The sequence below is a fragment of the Sceloporus occidentalis genome, unplaced genomic scaffold (assembly GCF_023333645.1).
Source record: "Sceloporus occidentalis isolate IW3139 unplaced genomic scaffold, rSceOcc1.0.p SCAF_4, whole genome shotgun sequence".
Taxonomy (NCBI): Eukaryota; Metazoa; Chordata; class Lepidosauria; order Squamata; family Phrynosomatidae; genus Sceloporus; species Sceloporus occidentalis.
Window position 1 is genome coordinate 81,751,171 of NW_028316984.1, and position 25,283 is coordinate 81,776,453.

Below are 25,283 nucleotides of genomic sequence, written 5' to 3' on the forward strand. Positions count from 1 at the left end.
CATGTGGTTACCCTGATGGTCTTTAGTATAGGATCTATGATGGCTAGAGGTGCTCATGCACCTGCATTTGTTTGGTATGGGTGACCTGGTTTCTGGTGGTAACCTCCCAAGGATTCATGGCAGGTAGTAATGCAGGGCCTGATCCACTTGCTAGGCATGGAGGCTGGTGCCTTCTTGCTCACAGCACAGGGCTAAAAGGAAACAACGTGGGGTGTCAGAGGAACGAAAGCTGTTTCTCCTGTATGGGTGGCTGGCTCACCAGCATGGTGTATGTTTTATATTCTTTCCAATGCCTGGGAGATGAAGGAGAACCATAGACTCATAGAGCTAGAAGAGACCACAAGGGCCATCCAGTCCAACCCCCTGCCATGCAGGAAATCTAAATAAAAGCATCCTCGACTGATGGCCACCCAGCCTCTGCTTAAAGACCTCCAAGGAAGGAGACTCCACTACACTCCGAGGGAGTTTGTTCCACTGTTGTACAGCCCTTACTGTCAGGAAGTTCCTCCTAATGTTGAGGTGGAATCTCTTTTCCTGTAGCTTGTTCTCTGGAGCAGCAGAAAACAAGGTTGTTCCCTCCTCAATATGACATCCCTTCAAATATTTAAAGAGGGCTATCATATCACCTCTTAACCTTCTGTTCTCCAGGCTAAACATCCCCAGCTCCCCAAGTCGTTCCTCATAGGCCATGGTTTCCAAACCCATCACCATTTTGGACAGGGCGCAGTTTCTCAACGTCCTTTTTGAATTGTGCTGCTCAGAACTGGACACAATATTCCAGGTGGGGCCTAACCAAAGCAGAATAGAGTGGCACTATTACTTCCCTTTATCTAGACACTATACTTTTATTGATGCAGGCTAAGAAGCCTGAGGAGATATGATTCTGAACTCTGAGGAGGTTAGAGCTCACCCTAAGGGTAGTGTCTGGGTCTGGCTGAATTGCCATTGGAGTCAGTTCTAATAACATTTAGCTGCTATTGTGATAGCAGGACCCCAGGCTCAGACTCCCTATGTGGCAAAGGGGCAGCAATCAGGAGGGGCCCCAACCAGGCAAATGGTTTAGAGAGATCTCCCTTAGGAACTAAGACTGTCAGCACCCTCAGGACCATGTATAAATCCCAGAAGAGAAGTGGTGTTCTGTAGCAAAGCAAGCAACAAGTCACCTGGAGAAATAACCAAACAGGATTTACTGGCAAGTGATACATACCAGTTACTAAGGGGTAATGTGGCAATGAAGTCCAACAACAGGGAGAACAAAAACACTACATCAAAGACTCACAGTGTCAGTAGACTCTTACAAAAGCATTACAGAGGAAGAGAGCTATGATCTAGCATAACGACTGGCTACTAGCATGTTTACAGACAGACAGTTCTGTCTTGAAGTCTGGACTGCAGTCATATTCATAGTGCTAAATATGTCTCCTCAGTTAATTTCTAAATCTACATGGTTTTAAATTTTCAGCCATCCCATGTTACCTATTGCTTCATAGTATTACTGATCAGACACAGCCTTCGAGTTTAGTTGATACAGTTTATCCTACAGTTTTCTGGAGGACAGGGCAAAGTATATCCATGGTCTACTTATCCATGACCATGCTACATTCATCCATGTGTGTCATCTAAGAGGATAATAAAATAATTTCTATTTGGCTGTATGTGACAGGAGGCAGTGGTTCTCAACCTTGGGTCCTCCAGGCATTTTAGATGTCAGCTCCCAGAATCCCTGATCATTTGGGCAAGCTGGCTGGAAGTTTGAGTGCAAAACATTAGGAGAGCCAAAGGTTGAGAACCACTGCTCTAGACCCAATACATAAGCCATTAAATCCCTCACATGTTAGTAACAGAGTATCTGCATAGTTATGGATAAACAGCTCCTCTCAATATACTAATTTGTTGCTTTCAATGATTTAAAATAAATTCACAAAACAGAAAAAAAACCTCCAAAAAACTCATGAGTGTTGTAAGATCTTCCTTGCCAGCACATGTAATCCTGGCTCTGCACTAAAATAATTATGTAAGTATTTATGCTTGTTTACATTTACGTACCTATTGCAGTCTTGGGTGCTGAGAGCTGCTTTGGGGACACCAGTAAAAACAAAACAAAACATATCTACTAAATAACATATAACAAAAGCTACTTTACCCAAACATTTGTTGTATCTTCAGCTTCAGGGTTTGATTTCTAAACATATTATCCACCCAATTAATGGAAAAAGCACAAGTGTTAATGTTAACTGAACTCCCCTGTCATCCCCCATTCTCCCATAAAGACACCAGCACTAATCAGAAGGATAAAATATTTTTTTTATTTATAGTCTTATAGTAAAGGGAAGCCTTAACTTGCAAGACAATTCTTGGGCAGTATGTACAACATACTTCAGTTCCATGGAATAGACTCACACCTGGACAGAGACCAAGCTACACTTGTATACACTAAATTCAGAAAACATCACAAACAAGAGTGGAAAGAAGACAAAAATTTAAGGTCACACATATACACCCACACATGCATGTGCACGCCCATGCACATGCGCGTGCACATGCATACATACACACAAGAGGCCTTTGCTCACTCTCAGCCTGTGCCCCTAGGACTCACATCAGTAACTGGCCCAGTTGCCAGAGGGCAGAGGTCACGCTTTGATGCAGTTATTAGTACCAAATAACAAAGCTTGTGGTGTATTTACATTTAAAAAGCTGGCTCTATTGTTGAAAATTTCAAAGAGGGAAGAATTGATCATGGGATGATTCTGTAGCCTCACATCACTAATGTCCGCAGCAGGAGCAGGAGGAGGAATCTGACCAGATTGAGTTTCCACAGGAGGAAATAAATACCAATTAATCATTTGCCAAGATACAAAAAGGAAATCCATCTTCCCACCTCACCCTGAATCTGCACTGTCACTTCACGCAAGAAGAGACATGCACACAGGTATCTGTGCGCCCCCTCCCAGCCCATGAAGCTTCAACAGAGGACATTTGGCTTTGTTATAAATAGAAATATTTTGATAAATGCAAAAGAGGCTGGTGTGGCTCTAGTGGAAGAATGGAGAGGTCATTCTCTCCAAACTGACCAGGCAATCAAAGACTCATGGAGTTCATCAAACGGCCTGGGCATTCCTGGCACTAGAAATTTGCAGCCATGGGGCAGGATGAGAGAAATCCACATCCTGCTCCACGCTAGGGCTGCCGGTGTCTTCCAGAAGGTAAGCTGCCAAGCCATAGGTATGGGTTTAACTCAAAAAGGGGTCAGAAAGGGACAAGGACAGGAAGAAACTGCAGTCCGAGAGCTTCTACTAAAGAAAAAAAAGGAAAGTCCTTAAGCAGCCAGCAAGTGTCTAATGGCAGCAGGAAGTCAGGCCTCTTCTAGCTGGCCTCCATACGAAGCTTCTTCCGGCTCTGGGGCTCTTCCAGCTCAGATTCTGAACTGGAATCAGAGCCACCATCAAAGGCGGAGATAGTGCTGCCCTTGGGGTTGGTGTAGAGGCTGTTGTCTGAAGAGGAATAGTTGGCCTGCAGCTGAGCACTTGACCTTGCCTTCTCCAGTGCACGAACTAAAATGCGAGACCAAGAATATGGAAACAGACAAAGGCAGATGTGACCTATAACATCATTCACATACGGTATGTTCACATGTTTGCACTTAGCTAGCAAGATTTTATTTATTGAAGCAATATAGCGAAGGTAGAATACATTTTTTAAAAGAACAGATAATGGCCTTAAGTCAACACCTCTTAATTTTTGTGTAAGCATCCACATGCAATTTATGCTACACTGAGCTGTGTACGCTCCCCCTGACTTACTGATAAGCCTGATGCCATCCTGCATGGCCATTCACAACGAGCATGCAGACTCAGAGAAGTGTCTGGCTACATCCCTTTCCCAGGCAGATGTACAAGGATCACAGCAGCACTCACACCTCTGAAGGACACTGGCAGATCTCAGCGCTGATACCATTTCAAATCTGGCAATGGAAGATGTAGCCAGATGCTTCTCCAAGTCTGCCTGCTTGTTGCAAAGTATGGAATGGCCATGCAATATGGGATCAAGGACTTATCAGTAGGCTAGAGGGGGAACTTTGGGCACTGCATAGAGAGGAAAGAATATCAATACTGCACAGGAAGGAAGGAATACCAATCCCCACAGTGTCCCAAAAAGGACATCAACACATGTAAGAGAAACTTACATGTGCAGATGTCCCTAACAGAACTCTGGCCAATGTCAGTTAATAAAAATGAGAGGTAGATACCTACCATGAATATCACTCTAGGAAGGCTGAAGGAGCAATCCACAACTAGTGGGCTAATCACTTGCGCTAGCCTATCGAAGCAGGAGTTTCCAAAGTTCTAAGTCCAATTTATTTATTTCATTTCAAGGATGTATGCTAACTATCATACACTGGCTCCTCTCTCTCCCCCTTAAGTTTAATTATACAGCCTTGCTGACTGTTATATAATGTATTAGAGTCAGTGAACAGATAGAATTAGAAAGAAAGAGGGTTTTAACTGTTTTTGTTGTTGATTTCTATCTATTTGTTGACTTGTTGTTTTTTTCTTGGTAACCCCTGGAGGGGATGTATTGCTCCTTTGGCCTCCCCAGAATGATCAGTCATGGTAGGTATCATTCTCAGGCAGGTTGAAGGAGTAATCCACAACTAGTGTGTTATATTTCAATTTCCACCTCAAGGGCAGGACTGGCTCCTGTCTTCTTGCAGCATTGCTTTCACAACAGTTCTTCTAAATGCAGTTTGTCCTGATTTGAATTTATCAATCATACAGTGTGTAACAAACATGGATGGCTCCTTCGATCCTGCTGATTTACAAGTGTTTTCTGATGACATTACTACTCTGAACGCTGTAGCCACTGATCTTGTAAAATGTGCCAAGAAAGGCTGAGGTTCTGGCGTGATAACATAAATAAACATCACCTTTTATATACCTGAATAATATTAATTTTGTAGCCGAATTCCTTTTGTTCTTTAACAGAAGTAATGTAAACTTTCACTGCTCTTCTTACATCTAGAGAATACCATTTTTTCTCTAAAGGGTGTACAGTGTTCGGACAGAATGCAGGCAGTTCTACAGATCTGATTCCTAGCCCTCATAAACAAAGACTTAGGGACAAAAGATGGCCCAGTAGTTAATAACTTTTCTTTCTCAAACCTACAGAAATTAGGATTGATTTACAATGATGTTAACTTCTTGCTGATGTTATTGCTACCAGAAATATCAATTTGAAAGATAAAAATCTTTATGAAGTCTGTTTAAGTGGTTCAAATGGTGATTTTGTCAAAATATTCAATACCAGATTCAGATCCCATGTTGGAAACCTGTGAAGTGTACATGGGACTTGTAAAGTTGCACCTCTGAGAAACCTGTTTTACATGAGGGTAAACTGACTGTGACTTCCCTTTGATGTAAAGTATTATTGACAGAGCAGTTACCAGTCTTTTTAGCATACTGGGTCTCAATCCTTGTACTAGTCCTTATAAAAATGTCAGGTCCTCTTTTATTTTCACACAGTACTTAATTTTTCAAACACCACCTTTAGAAAGCTTTTCAAGTGGTCTCATATATGGGTTGTGCTAACAGTCTTTTGGAAGCCAAAACTGTACTTTGATTCTGGATATCCCTCTTGAATCTAGTTTCTCTGCTCAATCTCCAAGCAGTTAACTTTAAACAATCTGGATAGGGATGAAGTACTGGACACTGATGTAACAACTCTGCCACCTGTAGCAAGTACCATGGTTCCTTCACTGACATGCTTATCAGAAGAGGAAAAGAAATAAAAATTGACTGATTGACAAGGCAGGAAAATAAAAACCAAGGGGGAGAGAGAGGAGCCAAAGGATGAAATAGATTTAGAACTTTGGGAACTCCTGCCTCAATTGCCTGGTGTAAAGAGATTAACCCACAAATTGTGGAATGTTCCTTCAGCATGGCTGAGAATAATCAATTCCCTCAGTCTCTACCATCCTACAGAAGTTTATGTGCTAATAAGTTGGTTATTTAGCCTGTAATGGAGTGGAAAGGGTAAGCCACAAGCTGTCTACAGCCTCTAAATATCCTCAGGATTCCCCAAAGCCCCCAAGTCCACCCAATTATTTTTTTAAATGGAAAAATCACCCTTACAACTCTTGCAAAATACTCCCTGGAGCAGCAGTATGCACTGAAAACACAACAAAATTGAAAACAAAATTGGTGAGTATGAGACAATTGAGATGACATAGAAATGCCTGAAATGATTCTCTCTGTGCCTTAAAAACAAGGACATGCCAGTCACTTACAGTGGCCAGTTGTTTGGCTTAACTATAATTATCACATGCTAGCAACATGTATTGAATTTTAGATTAGGAGGAAATCCCCCCCAATGGGCTTTGGGTGCTTTCCATTAAGTGGATACAAATGGATGCACTGCCTTCACCCAAAATTCTTGACCCTTTTCACCCCAATCTCACTATGATCAAAAGTAGCCAAAAAGTTTTCATGTCTTCCCTTAAGCCCTGATCACTATTTGCAGAGAACAGTATACAAGAAGTTTTCTATGAAAAAGCAGTGTCCAAATGCATAATTTGCCTTGGGGAGTATGAGCTACTCACCTTGCTGCTCCAGAAGTGCATTCTGGCGCTTTAGATCATCAATGTCCTGCTGGTGTGTGTGGTTTTTCCGGCGCATGTACTGGATGTACTCTGTGGCTTTATCTAGGATTTGGGCCCGGGATGCCTGTTGCAATAGTAAGAAAAAAACATACCAGATAAAGTCCTAGTTCACATAGATAGGTACACTGATACTCCCTGGTGCATGGAGAGGATTTCTCAATATAGTCCATATTTGATTGTGGTGCAATCTTAAAACCTTTGTAGGGTTTGCAAAACACTTAGCTCTAGAAATCAATTTTTTTTGAGACTCAAGAACTAGGGACTCTTTTCCAGTTCTGTACTTGGCTTCCAGTTATATAGAAGCAACTGTATGAGAGACATCTGGTAAAAGCACTAAGCATTTTTTGATGAAGTAACTTATGAAACTCCTGGGGAAGTTGTACACTTGGATTATTTCCCCCATCTTAAACTATGCAAGCAAAATTTCCCATATTTATAAGAAACCCTTAATCATACTAGAAAGGAACCTGAATACTATTTATTTTTACCCTTCCCAGGTAGAATTGTATACATTCTCTGGTTAACCAGGATTATGTAAGACTGGTTACTGAGTGGAGATGTGTGATAAGGGTACTGCTTACCTGTTCTCGTAAAACATTCATTTGAAATGCTTTTTCAGAGTTTTTCCAAGGGGTTTGAAACCTTTCATCAGTATACACTGGCATTACAGCATTCACATTTGTTTTCAATATTAATGTTTGGGAAACTCGTGTTCCAGAGATATAGGTGGCTTATAACCTATCATGTCTACAGCTGCAAAGAAAAGGGGAAAGAAAGACACTGCAACTGGGGGTATTTTTTTTTTTTGGCAGTAAACACACTCTTTAGAGCTGGATGTTAGTGAAACTGCTCAGTCTTGCTCTCTGGACAATATAAAATCTCCTCCCCTTCAGCAGGACAGGACTCTCTGGTGAAGCAGACAAACCTGCCTTGTTGATGGAGAAGTGAGGCTGTATTGTCCACAGGGCAGGAGTGAGCTACCTTGTTTTGCTAGATTTGGATTTTCTCGGTTTCAGAATTTTGTTCTGTGCTTTTTATTGTGAAAAATGCTTTATGAAAGGCACCAATGTTCTTCATGTGAAGCTCAAACCTGAGCAAATAGGACATAGGAAGGACAAGATCCCTTGCTCAAACAATTGTATGTGCAGATTTGATTGGCTTTATCTGAGCTCAGCAGAGTATTTAATATTTTCTGAACATAGGGGGGCAAAGCACACATCATCAACTACCTCCAGTAAAAACAAAAATTATTATTAGACTACCTTCTATTGGAAGAGCTGTTTCTTTATGCAATGCACAGAGATACTACAACATGCAAATCTTTTCTATGGCTCCCAACTCCTTCCAAGTCCCCCCCCCCCCACAATCCCATTTTTAAGCAATATTTTGGGTGAAGCAGCATTCTGTTAAAAACCCTCCAAACATTAAACACTTGGAGCTGCATTAGCCTTCAAGACTCCACAACTTCCTGCCCCCTCATTTTCATAGAACACCAGACATTGGTCAGTTAACTCAGAAATGGAAACTGGAAAGTAGATTTCCAGTAGCTTCAAAGGTTCATTTTCAGCAGATTTCAAACAGGCTGGAAACTGAGCTCCACTGCACTTACCTACCCCTGCATTGCAAAAAATGAAAAATAAACAAACAACAAACAAACAAACAAACAAACAAAAAACCCACCACAATTAAACCCAATTCCGCATGGGCAAAGGACTGCTCATGCAACAGTATATTCTCCCATTTTCTTCCCTTCTGCAGCCCCTGCAGAAAAAAAAATCACCCAAGGGATCCCAAACACCAAAGGAAATTTCAGAGGTGTGAGGGTGAACTGCTCCCTCTCCTGGCTCTGCTAATAGAAGATGCAGCATTAGCAGCTGAATAACATCTGCTGCTATTTGAAACGATTTGTTCCAGATTACTAACTCAACTGGATAATTATATATACCAACTAGCTGTAAAAAGATCTACATATAATTTTGTTTTCAGATTATTCCTAAATAGGAACTAATCTGACAGTAGTAAGCTATTTTCCACAGGGTTCATCCAGAGCACCTGACTCATATCATGTGGTGTAGTGTACAAGCTTGATAAATTGCAAATCTCACTCAGTGTTATCACAACCAGATCATAGAACTGAATTTGCTATCCCTCTTTATTCATTCTTGTTGACCCAGGATCACAATTTTACACTTGCATGTAATTTTTTACAAAGAATTCATTACTGTCTTCTTTAATTTTTCCTGAAATATTAAATTCTGGAGGGTAATTGTAAAAGTAATTGACCCAGCTTTCTGCTCTCAGGAACATTCAGTTCCCAGAGTTCTGATCTGCACCACTCTGGATCCAACCCAAGGTATATAATTAACATAAGAAAAAGAGCAGCTAAGTATGTAACTCTTGATAATTATATGAAAGGACCCCTCCCCCCTGCAATATTCACATTCACTGACTGCATAACTCCCCCACTTGTTTAGGGCTCATGGATGGAGTCCCATGAAACATCTCTACAATTCATAATCTACTTTAATTTGTTAATTTTGTATGTGATAATGCCACTGCCTAGTGATCTTTAAGCCATTAACAATTATGCCAAATAGCAATAGCACAAAAACTTAAGAAAAAGAGCTCTGAATGAGGAGGTCCCCAGATAAATTCTCATTTCCACCATAAATTTGCTAGGCAACTGATGTTCTCCAATCCTCAGCTCACCAATTTGCAATATGGGGACTAATATTTGAAAACACTGCAAAAACAATAAGTATTATTATTTTCACTCAATCTCAATTTTAATACCATTTTGCTATTACTTCTTCCCTTTTGAAAAGTGAAGCGTTTGTGATCATTCAACACTTTCCTTCGATCAACTTCTTTTGGAATGCACACAATTCTATATGCCAACATGAGACACACAGCTTTGATGATTGGTACTGAATCCAAAGCCAAGATATAATAAGCTCTCTTTTTCATTGACATGATTGCCTTTGGCACTGTGAATGCAATGTACTTCCCACCTGCACCACAATGGCATATTTTCAACTAACTCATTCTCAGCATCAACACCTGAATTTGTATGCCACTCCTTCGCACAATGTGTCCAACAAGGTTCACTATACAGGAGGGGCAAAGCAGGAATACCTATGCGTATATAATTGCAACAATTCATTATTTCAAAAACCACCAGCTTCTGGCTTTCAATTAACCAAGATTTGCTGGTAAGTATCATGCTCACTGGCGCTGAGCTGAGAGAAGGTAACCTTCTGTCACCAGTACTGCACATTATGAGCACATCAACACCTGGGCCTCTATGAAAGTTACACAATATGACATGATGGTTATTCACTTTTAAGGATCAGTTTCAGATCCTTGCCAGTAACTATCAAAGGGTTTTCTTTTCTCAAAAACAAACCTCCAGTTCTGGCCAAAAGCTGGGGTTCAAGTTCAATTGAATAGATTTGTCATTCCTTGAAGATTACTTCTCATATTTTTTTCTATGATCAAGCAAGTTTATAGAATTAACTTGGGTTAATTCTAACCCAAGTACAAAGTCAGAAATGAAAATGGTGCAGACACAGAACCTTAATGGCTAGCTTACACTTATACAACTTTCTCCTTTTTAAATTCTCCTCTTTAAACAAAAGTAACTTTCAGATCCACTGCTATGAATTCAGTCTAGGCTAGTTAGGACTGAGATAGCTGACAAATTGGGGCATTATTGTATAGTGTTCTCATAATTTGGTTTATTTCATTTTTAAGTGCTCCCATATCTAACCACTGGAGAAGACTAAGCTATAATTTAAAATGCTAATGTGACAATTATTTTCCATTATCTCCTGTTAATCAATATTGATTTGACAAACCATTATCACCTCAATCCAACACTAGTCCAAATTAAAAATGGTATTTATGTGAGATTTGTTATGTTAGAAAAAGGGTGGGAAACACAGCACTGGGGGCCAAATGTTTACTTGCAGGACCCATTACAAGCTCTACCAAGCAAAAAACACCCAACACTGCCACGGAGAAAATTAGATTCAGAAGTGACTGGATGTCCATTTTCTGTTCTGAAACCTACACTTACCCTAAACCAAAACAGCAACAAAAACTACTCCTGGAGACCTCCAGAAGCAATCAGTCTCCATTTTTGCCTACATTTTTTCCAGGTTTCGCTGTGAAAAAAGACTCTGGGAGTTGTATATGACCCATACTTTGCCTACTCCAGCATTACAGTATGAATAGACACTAAAATGTGCCTTCAGTCAACAGTACCAAGAACATTAGACCCATATACATGAAGAGACTGCGTACAAACACTGTCTTGCACCTTCAAGACTGCCCACAACAAGGCACGTAGCATTGCTTTCAAACTTTATGGCCTTCACTAAACTTGCCATCCCCATGATGAAAATTTTTCCAGCAATCTGTAAATAGGGCCTGTAAAGTCAAAGGCATTAAACACTCAGCTGCTTGCACTAACACCACAAGGGGGAATCGGAAAAGTAGAAATCCAGGCTATATATTTTAACTAGCAATAGCCTATAAATTCAGCTAATTTTGTTGCTGTTGTGTGTCTTCAAGTTGTTTTCAACTTATGGTGACCCTAAGGTGACCTTATAATGGTGTTTCCTTGGCAGGATTTGTTAAGAAAGGGTTTGTCTTTGCCATCCTCTGAGGCTGAGAGACTTTAACTAACTAGGTTATGTATTTTAACTAATATTTTAGCTCACAATAACAATGACTAAATCTTAGTCCTGAAAAAATTTGCCTGCATGCCATAAGTAACAAATGGGTGTGTACTGACAATGTCTAGGACACAATGTCATCAGAGGTGACGGCACATGAAAAATGCTGCCTATCAAGCTAGGTACCTTACACTGAGCTATTGCAGACAACTCTGTAGGTATTCCAACCACTGATGAGTAGGACACCATTTCCTCATTCCTTTTCAGGACAGCCACTTTAGCCTTATGGAAAGCTAAACATTACCTACTAGCATTAAAACACATAAAGTCAAAACAGGAAGGACAAGGAGTCATCTTTCACACAGTCTCTACAGATGTGAGACAACAGTTGCCCCTCCACATTTGCAGGTTAAGCATTTACAGATTTGATTATTTGCAGACTACTGTATTTGTCACTGTATCCTATGCCACTTTTAACAGGAACTTCGATAATACCAGTGTTACTGGGAGAAAATCAAACTGATGAGTGTCTGGGCCCAGCTACGCATATGTTCGCTTGCTCACTCATTCACTTGTGCAGGCAAGTGGAGGAAGGGTATGGGATGGGGAAGCGGGAGCAGGAAGTGTGCATGCAGTTGGGGGGGGAGGGATAAAGGGGATGCCCCCTTTCTCCCCTCACAGCTGAGTGAGTGAGTGAAGGAAGTGTACAGGGTAAGTAAGGACAGTCACTCTGTCAGTACAGCTACTTTTTGTGTGTTAAAGTTTGGGGGGCCTTGAGACACTCATCGTTTTCCCACTTTCAGGGGAATTCTGCACCACCAACATCTGCAAAAGGTGAGTGTGACTGTAATTCACTGCTTGGTTGCTTCCACTCTCCTGCTCAGACAGAATATCTACCTGAATTTCCTGCAACAAACCTATGCCATAATCCTATATGCCACTGTAAAACCTCTAAACACAGATTGAACAGTGTACTATTTTTGTACGCTTTTAATGTCAGGGATGATGGGAGTTGTAGCTCTTCACCTCTGGCTCTAACTCACCATCTTGTTATGCAGCAGAGCTGACCAGCTTTGGTCAGTGGTTAATGCTTTTCTTCAAAGCAGCAGAGTTTCAGAGAATAGGCTGAAGACCCTGACAAACTCTCCAAGCCTTCTCACTCTTCTTCCTCAGATGTCTCCAAACTTCTCCAGGATTCTGCTGGCTCTTGTATCTTCACTCAAGACACCAGACAACTCAGTAGTCTTATATAAAAGATCTACTTTATTCTACTATATACAAATACTATATGCCCTACAAAATCACAATCTCCAATACTCCACAATATCTCCAAACTACTCCAACTACCCAGCAAAAAACATTGGCAAACATTGCAATTATTATAGCCATGGTTAATCACCACCCACTAGTCAGTTTCCACCCAGTGGGTGTGTACATTCATTTTGATTGGTTCACATAGTTCAACCCACACTTAAGACCAACCCAAGTATTTCATCATTTTACCTTGTACACTTAATGAATCTCAGGTGTTTCCAATTGTACATTCTATAATTCTGTCCTTGACTTTCAAGACTTCTAAATTACATTAGCTTTTTCACCTGTGTAGCTTCTTAATTGCTCTTGCTTAGTCATTGTGACTTTCACATACATATTTTATTTCTATTACTTTATGTCCCATGTTGCATTTTCCTTAACATTTAATTGTGCTTTTTTTTAATATTGTGAGCCTCCCTGAGCCCCAGTTTTGGGAAAAGGATGGGATTTAAATAAATATAATGATAACAGCAACAGCAACCAGAACAAATAGGTTTCCCCACTGAAGATAAGGATGGTGGAGGATGAAAGGTCTACAATCCTTTATAGTACTGTGGAATGCACCAAGCAGAAGGTTCAGGTCTTTTCATAAAGCAACACAGGGTTCTGCTCTCCATATGCAGAAAAGTGGACCATCCGATCTTGCTTGTGAAGCCACATGCCAAAAACTGCCCTAAGAGAAACTAGGGTCAGAGGCAAAGATTTTCAGCCATTCAGAAATGCAGCAAAAAACAGTTTATACAGTGAGAATTTACCTTTATTTTAGTGCATAAAGAAGATGAATATAAATCTTTGAAGTGGCCTGAACATTGCTTAAAATACACTATGCTGGATCATTACATAATTGATGTCTTGACTGTACTGTTTTTGGCCCCCTCTCATTTAATAAGATGACCCCAAAATGGGACTGGGAAGCAATTCCCTTGCTAGTGATCAGCTGCATTCAAGGGAAACAGATCACTTCTCTCAATAAACTCACCTTCTCTCCCTGAAGTGATGGCACAGAGTCCCGCAGACTGTGGAAACTGTCCTTGATGTGGTCCCTACGTTTCCGCTCCAGTGCGTTGTGGTGAGCACGTTTGTCAGCCTAGGACAGATAAAATGAGGAACAAGTATTAAGACTCTCACTATCTCCAAGGTCAATAAGACATGTGGCTTTCACTGCATCCCTGGCCCTTGGACTAGGATATACACAGCAAGGAGGCAGGATTTCCAAAATCAAAATTCTGGTAAGGAAGGGAAGAATTAAAGGTACCATCAAAGAAAGAATCCAAGAAAGTTCAAGTCCAGCACAAACAAACAAAACTAGTTCAGTTACTGAAACGGAGAACAGACTTTTGCCCTACAGCATTTCTGTTGGTCTTTTTAGCTGAGATCCCTTACTCAACGGCCATGGTGCTGACTATTTGTCCCCAAGGAAGCCTCAAATACCCTAAATATGCTACACACTAAAATGACTCTCCCCTGCACCAACAGTTTCTCATTAATGTAATAGAGATGGCCCACAATCCAAAATTAACAAACTGAGGTTTTGGGCAGAATCCCCAAAACACAGCAGGAAACATTTGAAAAGAATGTAATTTACTGCAACTGCAGCTCTATTCAGACATTATCGCTCATACACTGCTACATGTGAACAGAAATGGTGGGATAGGGTCCATTTATCAGTCCCCACCTCCTCACCCCACCTGCCCTTACAGCAGTGATTCCCAAACCTTGGTCCTTCAGGATTTCAGCTCCCAGAAATCCTAGCCAGCTTGGCCAACATTCACGAAGTATGGGAGCTAAAGTCCAAACTATCTGGGAGACCAAAGTTTAAGAACCACAGCCACACAGGGTTAGTATCTCTATAAATTGAGCCTTGAGGCACATGTGAAGTCTTCCATACAATCCATGGCTGGGATTCCAGATTTATTAAAAGCCTTTATAGGCACAGCTATACCCATAAAATATCTGTCCCTCAAACACCAAGGTAAGGGCCAGCTGATGTAGCCTTACGACACTGGTCTACAAGTTATTTTTGAGTAGGGTTTGCTGACACCCACAGAATCAAAGTAAAAAGAACAGAAAGGACTACTCAGAAAGGTTGGCTTTCTGAATCCAAAAATATTTTCTTAATCAACCTATCTGAATTATTTTTATGCAGGAACTCCACATGGACAGAACAGTTGCTTCTGCTCTAGACAGATGAGTGACAAATGCAAAAATGTTCCCATCTAATGTAGAAGAGTGGATAAAATGCAGCCTGTGTGTTGTGTGGCCCCTGGGGGCATCAATGTTTTTAAAAGTCCCCCAAGGGCTCTCTAAGGGATACAGAATGTATTTTCCCATTTGGTGGTCCCTGGGATCCCTAGGAGTCAAACAAACCTTTTCCCAATTTTTTCAAAAACATTTTTTTTTTTGCCCTAAACTTGCCCTGAAGAGGTATAGGGGGACATTTAGGCCTAAAATGGCCCTAGAAGGCCAAATAAAAGTGGTGAAAATGCTCCCCTTGTCCCCTAGATACTGTCTGCAGCAGGGGTGCAGCCCTCTCAGTCCTCCTGGGGAGCTAATGCAGTCCCCTGCCCTTCTGCATTTGCCCACTTCTGATCAAGAAAAAATACACAAGGTCAGATAGCCTAGTCCTCAACGCTCATCATGCCCGAAGAAGTCACTCATCACAAACCAGATCCAATGTTTCCACTACTGTCCCCTGCTATGTTAAAAATTACATTTTTTTTCCATTTTCATCTAGCCTTTTAAAATGAACTATTACACCCAAACAAGCTATTTTGCTCCCCATAAGGCACACCAGGATATTTCTTGCAATCTGAAGTTAGAGACAGTGCAAGCAGAAAATGCAGTTATAAGTCTCATCTTTAAATTTTCACATTAGAACATCATTTAAAGGGAAATTTCCATTTTGGTATCCAAAGCCTGGTTTCTGATTCATGTAATCCCATTCTAACTGATTGGGGGGGGGGGGGGGATGTGTTAGAAATATATTTTAGAAAGAGAAATAGTTACCCATTTAAATTTAAGACTACAGTATTTCTGCAATAAATACTCATCTGCCCACCCTGTAGCTTTCACTTTCATTTCTCTAGACTCCAACTCATCTAGAACTCTTTTATTCTCAATGCTGTGTCAAGAAAATTCAGGTGGCTCCAGTAAAATCAAATTATGATTAATGGAACCCCACCTTCCAGGCATTAAGTCATCCTCTAGTCACACAGGTCTGGCAACAATCCCACACCCAGCTCCTGACAGGGAAAACAAGGATTGGCTGCCAGATGTAAACAGACACTTGGGGTGCAGTGAGACCCCCAAATTCAAAGTAGTTTCCCCCCCCCCATATAATTCTTTTAAAAGGGAGAACAGGACTTGAGAAGAAGAAAACCAAACATATTTTCCTATGCAGGCTACTGAGGGGCCTAGGGTCCTCTGGCACTAAAAGAAAAGTTCTAGACAAAAGAAGGTATACAATGTTAAATAATATGTGACAGTGTAATGTTATTTAATAATGTAATTAATAATGTAATAATTGTAATGCAGACATGGTCATAATTGTTGGTGATATGGTCATAATATTATTTGGCCTTGTATACCTGTTTTTGTTGAGTATTTTCTGTGGTTATGAGGGGGCCACAGTGTGGTGTTTTTCTAGATGAAACTGAAGGACACTATTGCATTTGTCAGGCTTTCTATGGGCCGAAATAGACTCTTGTTAAGCTGGCTTCATATTGGCTTGGCGTTTAGATGCGCCACACCCCCAAGCTGGACAAAAGCCGTTTAAATGCCACTCTTCTCGGGCTGGCAAAAAGCTGGCACTAGAGGCAAAGGGGCGACTTTTTTCCACCCCAACTCCTATTTGGGGCAGAAACTGGCTGGATTGGGGCCATGCATCTGTTTGCCACGGCCCCAATCCAGCCTAAGAGGGGCGGATCCAAGCTGCCCTTTTTGGCCATCTGTTTCACCCCTAAGTTTATTAACTCTTGTGCATCAACATTGCAGAAACAGAATTTTGTTTTGAATAATGTTTATTACTTTCAATTAAAAGAAAATATAAGACATAATCAAAAAAGAAAAAACAATCTTACAACCATTTCAACAATAATTATTCTCTCTGTCTTTTCTTACTTTCTTTCCCCCACTCATCCCATTATTCCTTATCCTTTATCCTTCTTACATTACTCCTCTCCTTCTCTTTCTCAATCTATCCTTCCCTTTTACCTTATCCATTTTATACTTCCATTCCAAACTTTCTCAGAAATAGGATTTTTTAAAACAACAGCAACAACAACACAAGTTCACACACCATCTTCTACAAGCCCAAGCCTACAGCAAAAAAACCTGTTTTGAGAGATAACAGAATGACCCATCATACCCACATCATTCAGAAGAAATCCTTTTTCTCAACGAGCACCAGGAACCTAAGCTCATTTATATCCTGCAGTTGTCAGAAAAACAGAAAACACATACAGTGGACACTTCTCATCCGTGTGAGTTTGGTTCTGGAGCCCCACAGATGAAGAAAATGTGGATAGTCACACCCTATATTATTTAACGCGTGGCAACACACCTTTGTCTGCGTTAGTGCACCGCCATTGAATAATATGGAATGTGGTGATCTATGGATGGTCGAATCCATGGAGCACTAGCCCATTGATGCAGTGTGCCAACTGTAGAAGTTAAATAATAAAGTTGCTAAACAATGTCAAAGTGAAAAAAAAAATCATTTTCCACAGCAAAAAATAAGCAGGCTGTGTGCTAACTGCAAACCCCCAGCTATATTGATAAAGTGTCAAAATCTGCAGTTAAATAGTCTTAAATCCAATTGCTTGTCCCTAGAAAGTATCCACTAAATCAATTGTTGAAAACTAAGTGAACATTTATACAAGTCCCATTGATAAAGTGGCTCTACTCTAGTTGGGACAAGTAACTGGATTTAGGCCACAGTCTTCCATTATACAGAATAAAGACCTATGTATAAAGAGCTCCAGAGAGATGAGGATGATAAAAAGACTAGTAGACTCTGAAACCTGCTCTTCATAATTGTTAAAATGGTGCTCGTCACTAAACTACAGAGTGAGCCAAGTACATTATCAAATACAGCCAGTAATAAGGAAACATGCAATGGGGATGAACCATTCAGATAAGTAAAATAAGAAAGAGACAACACACCATGTCACACACAGCACTATATTAACATTAATATAAAGTAGAGCACTTGTGAAATAAATATTAGTTGCAGACACTTTCCCATGCAGACATGAACTTGTGCAAGATTACTTATTGCAAATATAATGTGAACTGTTGACAACTGAAAATAGAAGAGCGCAAAGGATCCTTGTTAGGATCCTTGTTAATAGTTGGCTACGTATATCCTTTTGGCAGTACTGGTATAACAGAAGAAAATGTTTACCTTATATACTCGACTTTAAGTTGAGAAATTTATGCCTCAAAGTTGCCCCTACAATTTTCCGGTAGACTTATAGAAGGGTCAACACATCAGTAGTGCTTAAAAAGGTCCTAAAGCAAGCAAGCCTCATGCCCCAATCTCCACTGAACACCAATTCCTTCCCCCTCCAGTCCATTTTGCAAGCCTTTGCTTCCTATTGGGAAAAACTCCCCATTTAAATCCACTTGCTTCTTTCTCTGGTCAGTTTTGCAAGCCCTGGCTTCCTATGGAAAAATCTCTCCATTTAAATCCACTTGCTTCTTTCTCTGGTCCATTTTGCAAGATTTGGCTTCCTATCAAAAAACAAACAAAATCTCTCTATTTAAAACCATCTCTCCAGTCCCTTTTGCAAGACCTTACTTCCTATGGAAACAACTCTCCATTTAAATCCATTTGCTTCCTTTCTCAATCTGATGTTAAAACCTCTCCTCCAGCACCTGGAAATCGGTTGGGAGAGGTCCACAGAAGGAGGAGGGATGGAAGTGGTATTTCCCCCTTTCCATCCTTCCTTAGAGCCCCCTAAGTTTTAGCCTCAACTTATCCACAGGTCATATAAAAATCCAGGATTTTGACCCTGAAACCTTTCCTCAACTTATACATGAGGTCGACTTGTACACGAGTATATACGGTAATATGGAGTTGAAAACAGAGCAAGAAAAGACAGCAACAAAGAGTGCCGTATTTTCCAGCATATAAGACGACTTTTTACCCCCCATCTTATACACTGGGTTGGGTTTGGCAGCCTCCATAGAGAAAGGTGAATGGCATAGCCACCTCTCCATCTCCGGGGGGAGTCCTTGCGGGTTCCTATCCTAGCAGGCACAGCGGCTGGGCTCTCTCTTTCTTGCCGCCATTGCTGGTTTCCGGGGCTGAAAGACAGAAAAGGTGGTGGAGAAGCGGCTCCAGAGCCGGTCCAGCAGGAGAGGGATGGTCGGGCCGAGGGAAAGAGCCGGCCCCTTATGCCTTGCCGCCACTGAGGATACTCCACTCCAGCAGCGCCCTTCACGGTGTCTAGTGCCCCTTTGGGCCAGACTGCGGGAGGCCCTACTGCCACTTGCGATACCCGCCTTCCAGGCCTCCACAGAGGCCCCCTCAAGCTGGCGCGTGGGAGGGCCAGACCGCCTTAATTCAGCCTATAGTAGGTCAGGGTGCTGCCTGAACGTGACTTAGGGGTCGTCTTATACACTGGAAAATACGGTAAACTTCTAGCTGCCCAGAGTTGTCAATGTTATTGCTATTAATGCTGATACAAATCCTTATGCCAGATTCGTTACAGTCATTTTTCCCTACTGCCAAAAGCTAGATCAAGTAACCAGTAACATTTATTTGAAAATAATTTTCATTCTCCCTTTACAGGCAAACAGTTCTGCTTAAGAACTCTGTTGCCTTTGCTCAAAGGCCAACCATAAGAACATTTGACCAATTTAACAGCAACCTCAGTGGAGATCTGGGAAATGCTGAAGAACATATAAAGCTTATGTAGGTGAGCTATCTACCTACCTACCTAGGCATGTGCATGCATGCGCTGTTCGGAATAGAATTAACACACTGTATTTTGTAGCAGAGCTGACATGGCTGTGGTGTGCTAAAATGTCCTGTTCTTGCAACTGCTTTATAAGTACAGACCCAGCTAGCAGTGGATCCAGCACCTGGATCTACTATAATGTATTACTGGCAAGGATTCAAAGCAAGCAAATTGCATTTAGGAAAGACTGCCAGATCTAATCCAATGAATTCTGGCTGGCACAAACCATGCTAAATGCCGAATAAGGATAGTGCAAAAACACTGGCTTCCATTCATCAGCATAAAGTGGCCCACTGCCATGCTAGTCTCCATTACTACCTCATCAGCTACTTTCAAAACCATTTCACTGTCCAGGAAAATTTCAGTTCCAAGGAAGGAAAAAGGGCTAAGGAGGAGAAGGAAAGTGAAATTGTTAAGTTCCAACAGAGACTGCCAACGAACAGAATGCTGTATATTGGATATGGGCTTATGGATACAAGCAGAGTCAGATCAGGAAAAAATCTATGACATTTAGCTCCTGAAGTACAAAACTAGTTAAGTGAATTTTCAAAAAATCAAATTAACAAGAAACCTCACTTTTATTCAAATGAATATGAAAACAGGCAGATCAAAGGTTTTAGGTTCTGCAGTAGCTAGGCCATTTCTTGCAGAAAACAAACAATCCCTTCCCCTTGAAACCTGACCATAAGTAGAACTTGGAAAGTTTCTTTCTTTTTTAAAAACTAAAACTCTCAGAATCCTACTGGCTAGATCAGTTTGTTCACCTGCAGTATTGTATGTGGTTCAATTTGAGGTTCAAAAATTAGAAATTAAACATTTTCAGTTTCAAATGTGATATTACTTTGTAGGAGGTGCGAACATATAATCAAATATTTCCTAGAGGTGTGGGACATAGAAAAGGTTGGGAACCACTGTTTTAAAAGAAGCAATTCTTAGATATCCACAGAACCCAGTCGACTTATAGTCATTGAATGGCACATAAAATGAGAAAAGGCCCAAACAGGCAGGCCAAAATAAAGCTCCTTCGGGTCACTTTGGATGTATGCTGTTTAAATGCTGCATGAGTCCTAAGCGGCCAGAAGCCAAACCAAAGCTACCCTCTAATCCTAAAGGCACAGCCTTGGCGCAGCTTCTGGCCTCTTAAAATGCATGTGTAATTTAAACAGCATACTTCCAAAGTGACCTGAAGCAGCTTTATTTTGACCTGTCTGTTCAGGCTCTATGTAATTTTGCTTATATTCCTCCTAGGATATAAAGATATCAGCGGCTCAAAACACACTGAAGAAATAATCTAGTTTGAGACCACTTTAACTGCCCTGGCTCAGTGCTACGGAATCCTGGGAACTATAGTTTATTGTGGCACCAGAGCTCTCTGACGGTGATGGTTAAATGTCTCACAAAACTACAGTTCCCAGAATTCCCTAAAATGACCCGGGGCAAATTGCATTATTTCTGCAGTGTGTTTTGGACCTTTGTCATCCATTCAAAACTCACATGCAGAAGCTACAATACAGTCAGCCCTTCTTATACACGGATTTTTTATACACGGATTCAAGCATACACGGTTTGAAAATGTTCCAAAAAAGTATAAATTTACCTTGATGTTCCATTTTTTATTAGGGACACCATTTTGCTATGTCATTATACTTAATGGGACTTGAGCATACACGGATTTTGTTATACACGGGGGATCTTGGAACCAAACCCCAGCGTATAACAAGGGTCCACTGTATACAGAAATGAGATGGCACTTCACTTTCTGAAGCAGGATCTCTTATCACTGTAGCATCCTAAGGAAATGCTACCCAAACTTTCTTCTTAATATGCTACTAGAAGCAACACAGCCAGCCACAGAGAACATGCCTTTTAATAGAAATGAATTCTTCAGACAGACTTTCCTGAGGTTCTTACACGGAATGGCTTTGGTGGTACTTCTCTTATCAGGTTGACACACCTATACAGCCAAAGAGTACTGAACCTCTAAATCTACGGTACCTGTCCAACCATACATCACAAAAACAGTGATAAAGCAATCCTATACAAGAGAAAGTACTTCTTCAAATACTCTGATGGCTTTACAGCATCAAGGCAGGAGTGTATTTTTTTTCCTGTTGCCTCCTTTTTATCTTCTCCATCATCTGAGAAGCACTGTGTTCATACCTCCTGGCAGCCCCACAGAAGCTCATATCTCTCTTATCAAATGACTGACTTCTATCCCCATTTCTGGAAAGGAATTTAAAAAAACAACTATGGTCCCTTTAAAAAAATCCTCCCATAAACCCCAGGATTGTTATGTTAGAATAGTTTGTTAGCTGAAAATAAATCATTTTACTACAAAATTCAAAAATAAAAAAAATCTATTAATATATTGTGGATTTTCCAAATACAAGTTGCATCTCAGAATATTTTGCTCCATGGAAAGAAAACTATACTATGACTAAACTCAAAATCAAATAGAATTTATTCCATTAATATAGTATGGCTATTGCAAATATACTGAGTAAATTCTGGTATGGTGCTCATTCACTTTTAGGTACAGTCATCACACTAAATCCACGGATTTTTCATCCATGGATTCAAACATCTTACTGCTTGAAAATATTATAAAAGGTATAAATTCGAAAAAGCAAACCTCGATTTTGCCATTTTATTGTGCCACTGCATTTAATGGGCCTTGAGCATCCACGGATTTTGATATCCATGGAGGGTCCTAGAACCAAATGCCAGTGGATACCAAGGGCCACTATATAAAAAAACATCTGGTACCTATGTAATTAGTTTGAATCACAGTCAAAAGACTATTTATAACAATGGAAAATTTTAAAATTGGGGGCTTACAAAATGCACATAAAATGTATTATCGTTACTAAAATACGTATTTTTAAAAGAGCTTATTATTAAAATTATCAATTGTTCAAATACAATCAAATCAGAAACATTAGCCCTCATCCTAGTAGATGGGGCCTTTCACTATCACATTTTTTAAATATTACATCTTGTTGCAGAATTCACATAGAATCAGATCTACAAGACAGGTATTTTATGAAGCTATCACTTCAAGAATATTAAATAACTAAACAATCCCTGAACTCCAGCACCCGCCACACATAGTTTGCAAGCAAGCAAACACATGGGAATAGAAAGTGTCCTAACAAATCTAATGCATTTTCCATTGGAATTTTTTGTTGTTCCACACAATACATACTGAGACTCAACCTACAGCTATGAGTCCAATCCCTCATGAAATTTTCATTCAGACACCAAATTTCTAGAACTACAGAGAATGAAAATAATTGACACCTAGAACTCATATCTTTGCTGTGTTAATATTCCTGTGCTAAATTTGCCTGCCCCCTGTTCTTTGGATGCCTCAACTGTATTTCTAAATGCTTAACTGAAGAGTTACTGCAATGCTGGAGATGTGGAGACTGAAGAAAATTTCACTGCAGGAGTAGAATTATTATTTCAGACTCAATGCCCATTTTGCCCCTCCCGCACACAATCCTAGAATCTACATCCCTGGTGAGAGGAAGGGATGAAAGGAACTGGGGCAGACATCCACAGGAAGTAAACCTTACAAGAACCAGAGATTTCATTTGGGAACACAATGATCAAAAATGAATGCAAATACAGAAAGTCCTAGAAACTTTTATAGAGAGTGCACAGAAAGCATGCTTTACTCTATAATGCATAAAACAAACCAAGAGGCATCACGTTCTAAAGGCATGGAACCAGGGGAAGCATACCAAATTCAAAGTCATTTGAGATTATTGAGCTGAAGGCATACACTGGCCTAGTGCTCCTGGCAGAGGTGTATCAAGGGCAATATGAAGCCCTAGGCAAACTGTGGCATCAACGGGACTGCCACTTCAGAGCAACAAGGAGCCTGAAGAGCTCTGGGGCACTCGCAGGATAGCTGAGGTTCTATAAGATAGAAATAAGAGCAATGAGTAGAGTTGCTAGCAAAACTGGTTGCCTTTGGGGACATGAAATGCAGCTTGAAATGCAATACACACTAGGGATGGATCTAGCCACTGATGAACAGCTGGTTTTCACAGGTAAATGCCAATTCTGGTGGTATATGCCTGGTGAACCAAAAAATGCAGCACACAAATATACAAACGGTGCTGTGGTGCTAAAAGATCATATCCTCTGAAGAGATGCATTGACCTAGGTAAGCCTTCCCGATACAGTACAGAAATCCCAGACTGGTATTGCACGAAGGCAATACTAGTTGAACCGTATTTCACACTGGGCAAAATGTGGCTGGACAATTGTTTACCATCTTAGAATTTGCAGAAGGTTCTGCTAAGCAAAGACCTAAGGCACAATGGAAGCATTCAGATGAATAAAACATACAGCCAATGCCCATTACTTCTTGTGTAAGGCAGCAGATAGGAAAGCCAGTAGCTGATGTACCACATATGGGACAGTTCTTAATAAGGACAATTGAATCATCCAATTTTCTTGGAAAAACTTGGTTGTCTGTTAAAAAAAAATAGTCATTCACGGGAGGATATTTTACCTGTTTTGCTATTGGGACAGAAAGTATTCCACAATGACATTAACACTAGGTCTTCCTGCTGTTTTTCAGGGCTTGTGTCAATTTCCTAATTCTGAGAATTCACAAGGCTTCTGTTCTATTTCTTTCAGTTCTAAACAACAGTAGTATTAGAAGAGAGAAATTATATTATTGACAACAAATGTCCCATCCCATGTGAACATACGCTTTCTGCTTCCAGATATTTAGGTTCTGTAATACTTTTTAATCTACTACCACAAACGTCCGTGGGAACACAAACATCTTAATTCCCTGAAATGCACAGGAATTCCCATGTAGTCAAAAAATACTCCAGAAACCACTCCATACAAGTTTGTTTGTTTTTAAAATCACATTGAAACATTTCAATGTTAACACATTTTAAACTACATTGATTAAAAAAAGGTAAAATGTTAGCTGCATTCCCCCCCCCCTTGATTTTTTTTTAATGTCAGAAGCTGAAACATACAAACAAAGTCAGGAGACAAGTGTTTCTGCACAAATTAAAATATCTTTACTAATATATGAAAAGAATGTTGTGACTAATCATACAACATGTTGAAAACATAATATTTTCTGCCCTACTCAGCTCTAGTTGATGCTTAACTCGCAGCATATTGCCCACTGGCTAATACTTTCAGTGTAGCCTTTTATGAAAGGAATTAAACTCATCCCTTTGTGGCTGTGACTTTTGTGGATTTGATTATTCACAGATTCTATTAATATGGTCTCCCTAGGAATATGTAGATCCTCCAGCACAACTCTGTGGTCAACTTGAACCAAAAGTTGCACTGAAGGACCTAGAGATTCCTAAAGAGAACACTCCACCAGACATTTGTAGCTCCTCCAGTGCAACTCTATGGTCAGTGTCTGTCTGGCAGGTGTTGACCACAGAGTTGCACTGGAGGACCTAGAGATTCCGAGAGGTGTTCTCCTAGGGAAAAACACAGTGTTTTTGTTATTTGCAGTTTTTCCACATTCATGGGGGTCCTGTGTCCCTAACCCCAGTGAATGTGGGGGGACTGGTGTATTAGTAGTATACATCTCTTCAACTAGACTCAATCACTATTCTGGTAAGAAACACTTACCAGAAAGAAACAGAAAGCATTTTGCCTCAATATTTAGTG

General features: G+C 40.5%; 1 protein-coding gene across 4 annotated transcripts in view; it reads right to left on the bottom strand.

Moving 5' to 3' along the window:
- Positions 1-2,287: 2,287 nt before the first annotated feature.
- LOC149314112 (protein max) overlaps positions 2,288-25,283 on the bottom strand; it is a 28,642-nt gene continuing 5,646 nt past the window's right edge. For 2 of the 4 annotated variants that reach the window (XM_089520548.1, XM_089520550.1), the window contains 3 exons: positions 13,631-13,738; positions 6,599-6,728; positions 2,288-3,554 (listed from right to left, as the gene is read on the bottom strand). In XM_089520548.1, coding sequence (XP_089376674.1) covers positions 3,367-3,554; positions 6,599-6,728; positions 13,631-13,738 — 426 coding nt within the window. In that variant the 3' untranslated portion in view covers positions 2,288-3,366. Of the gene's footprint in view, positions 3,555-6,598; positions 6,729-7,239; positions 7,412-12,380; positions 13,178-13,630; positions 13,739-25,283 lie in introns of those variants that run through there. The other 2 variants (XM_089520552.1, XM_089520549.1) reach the window with 2 other exon arrangements.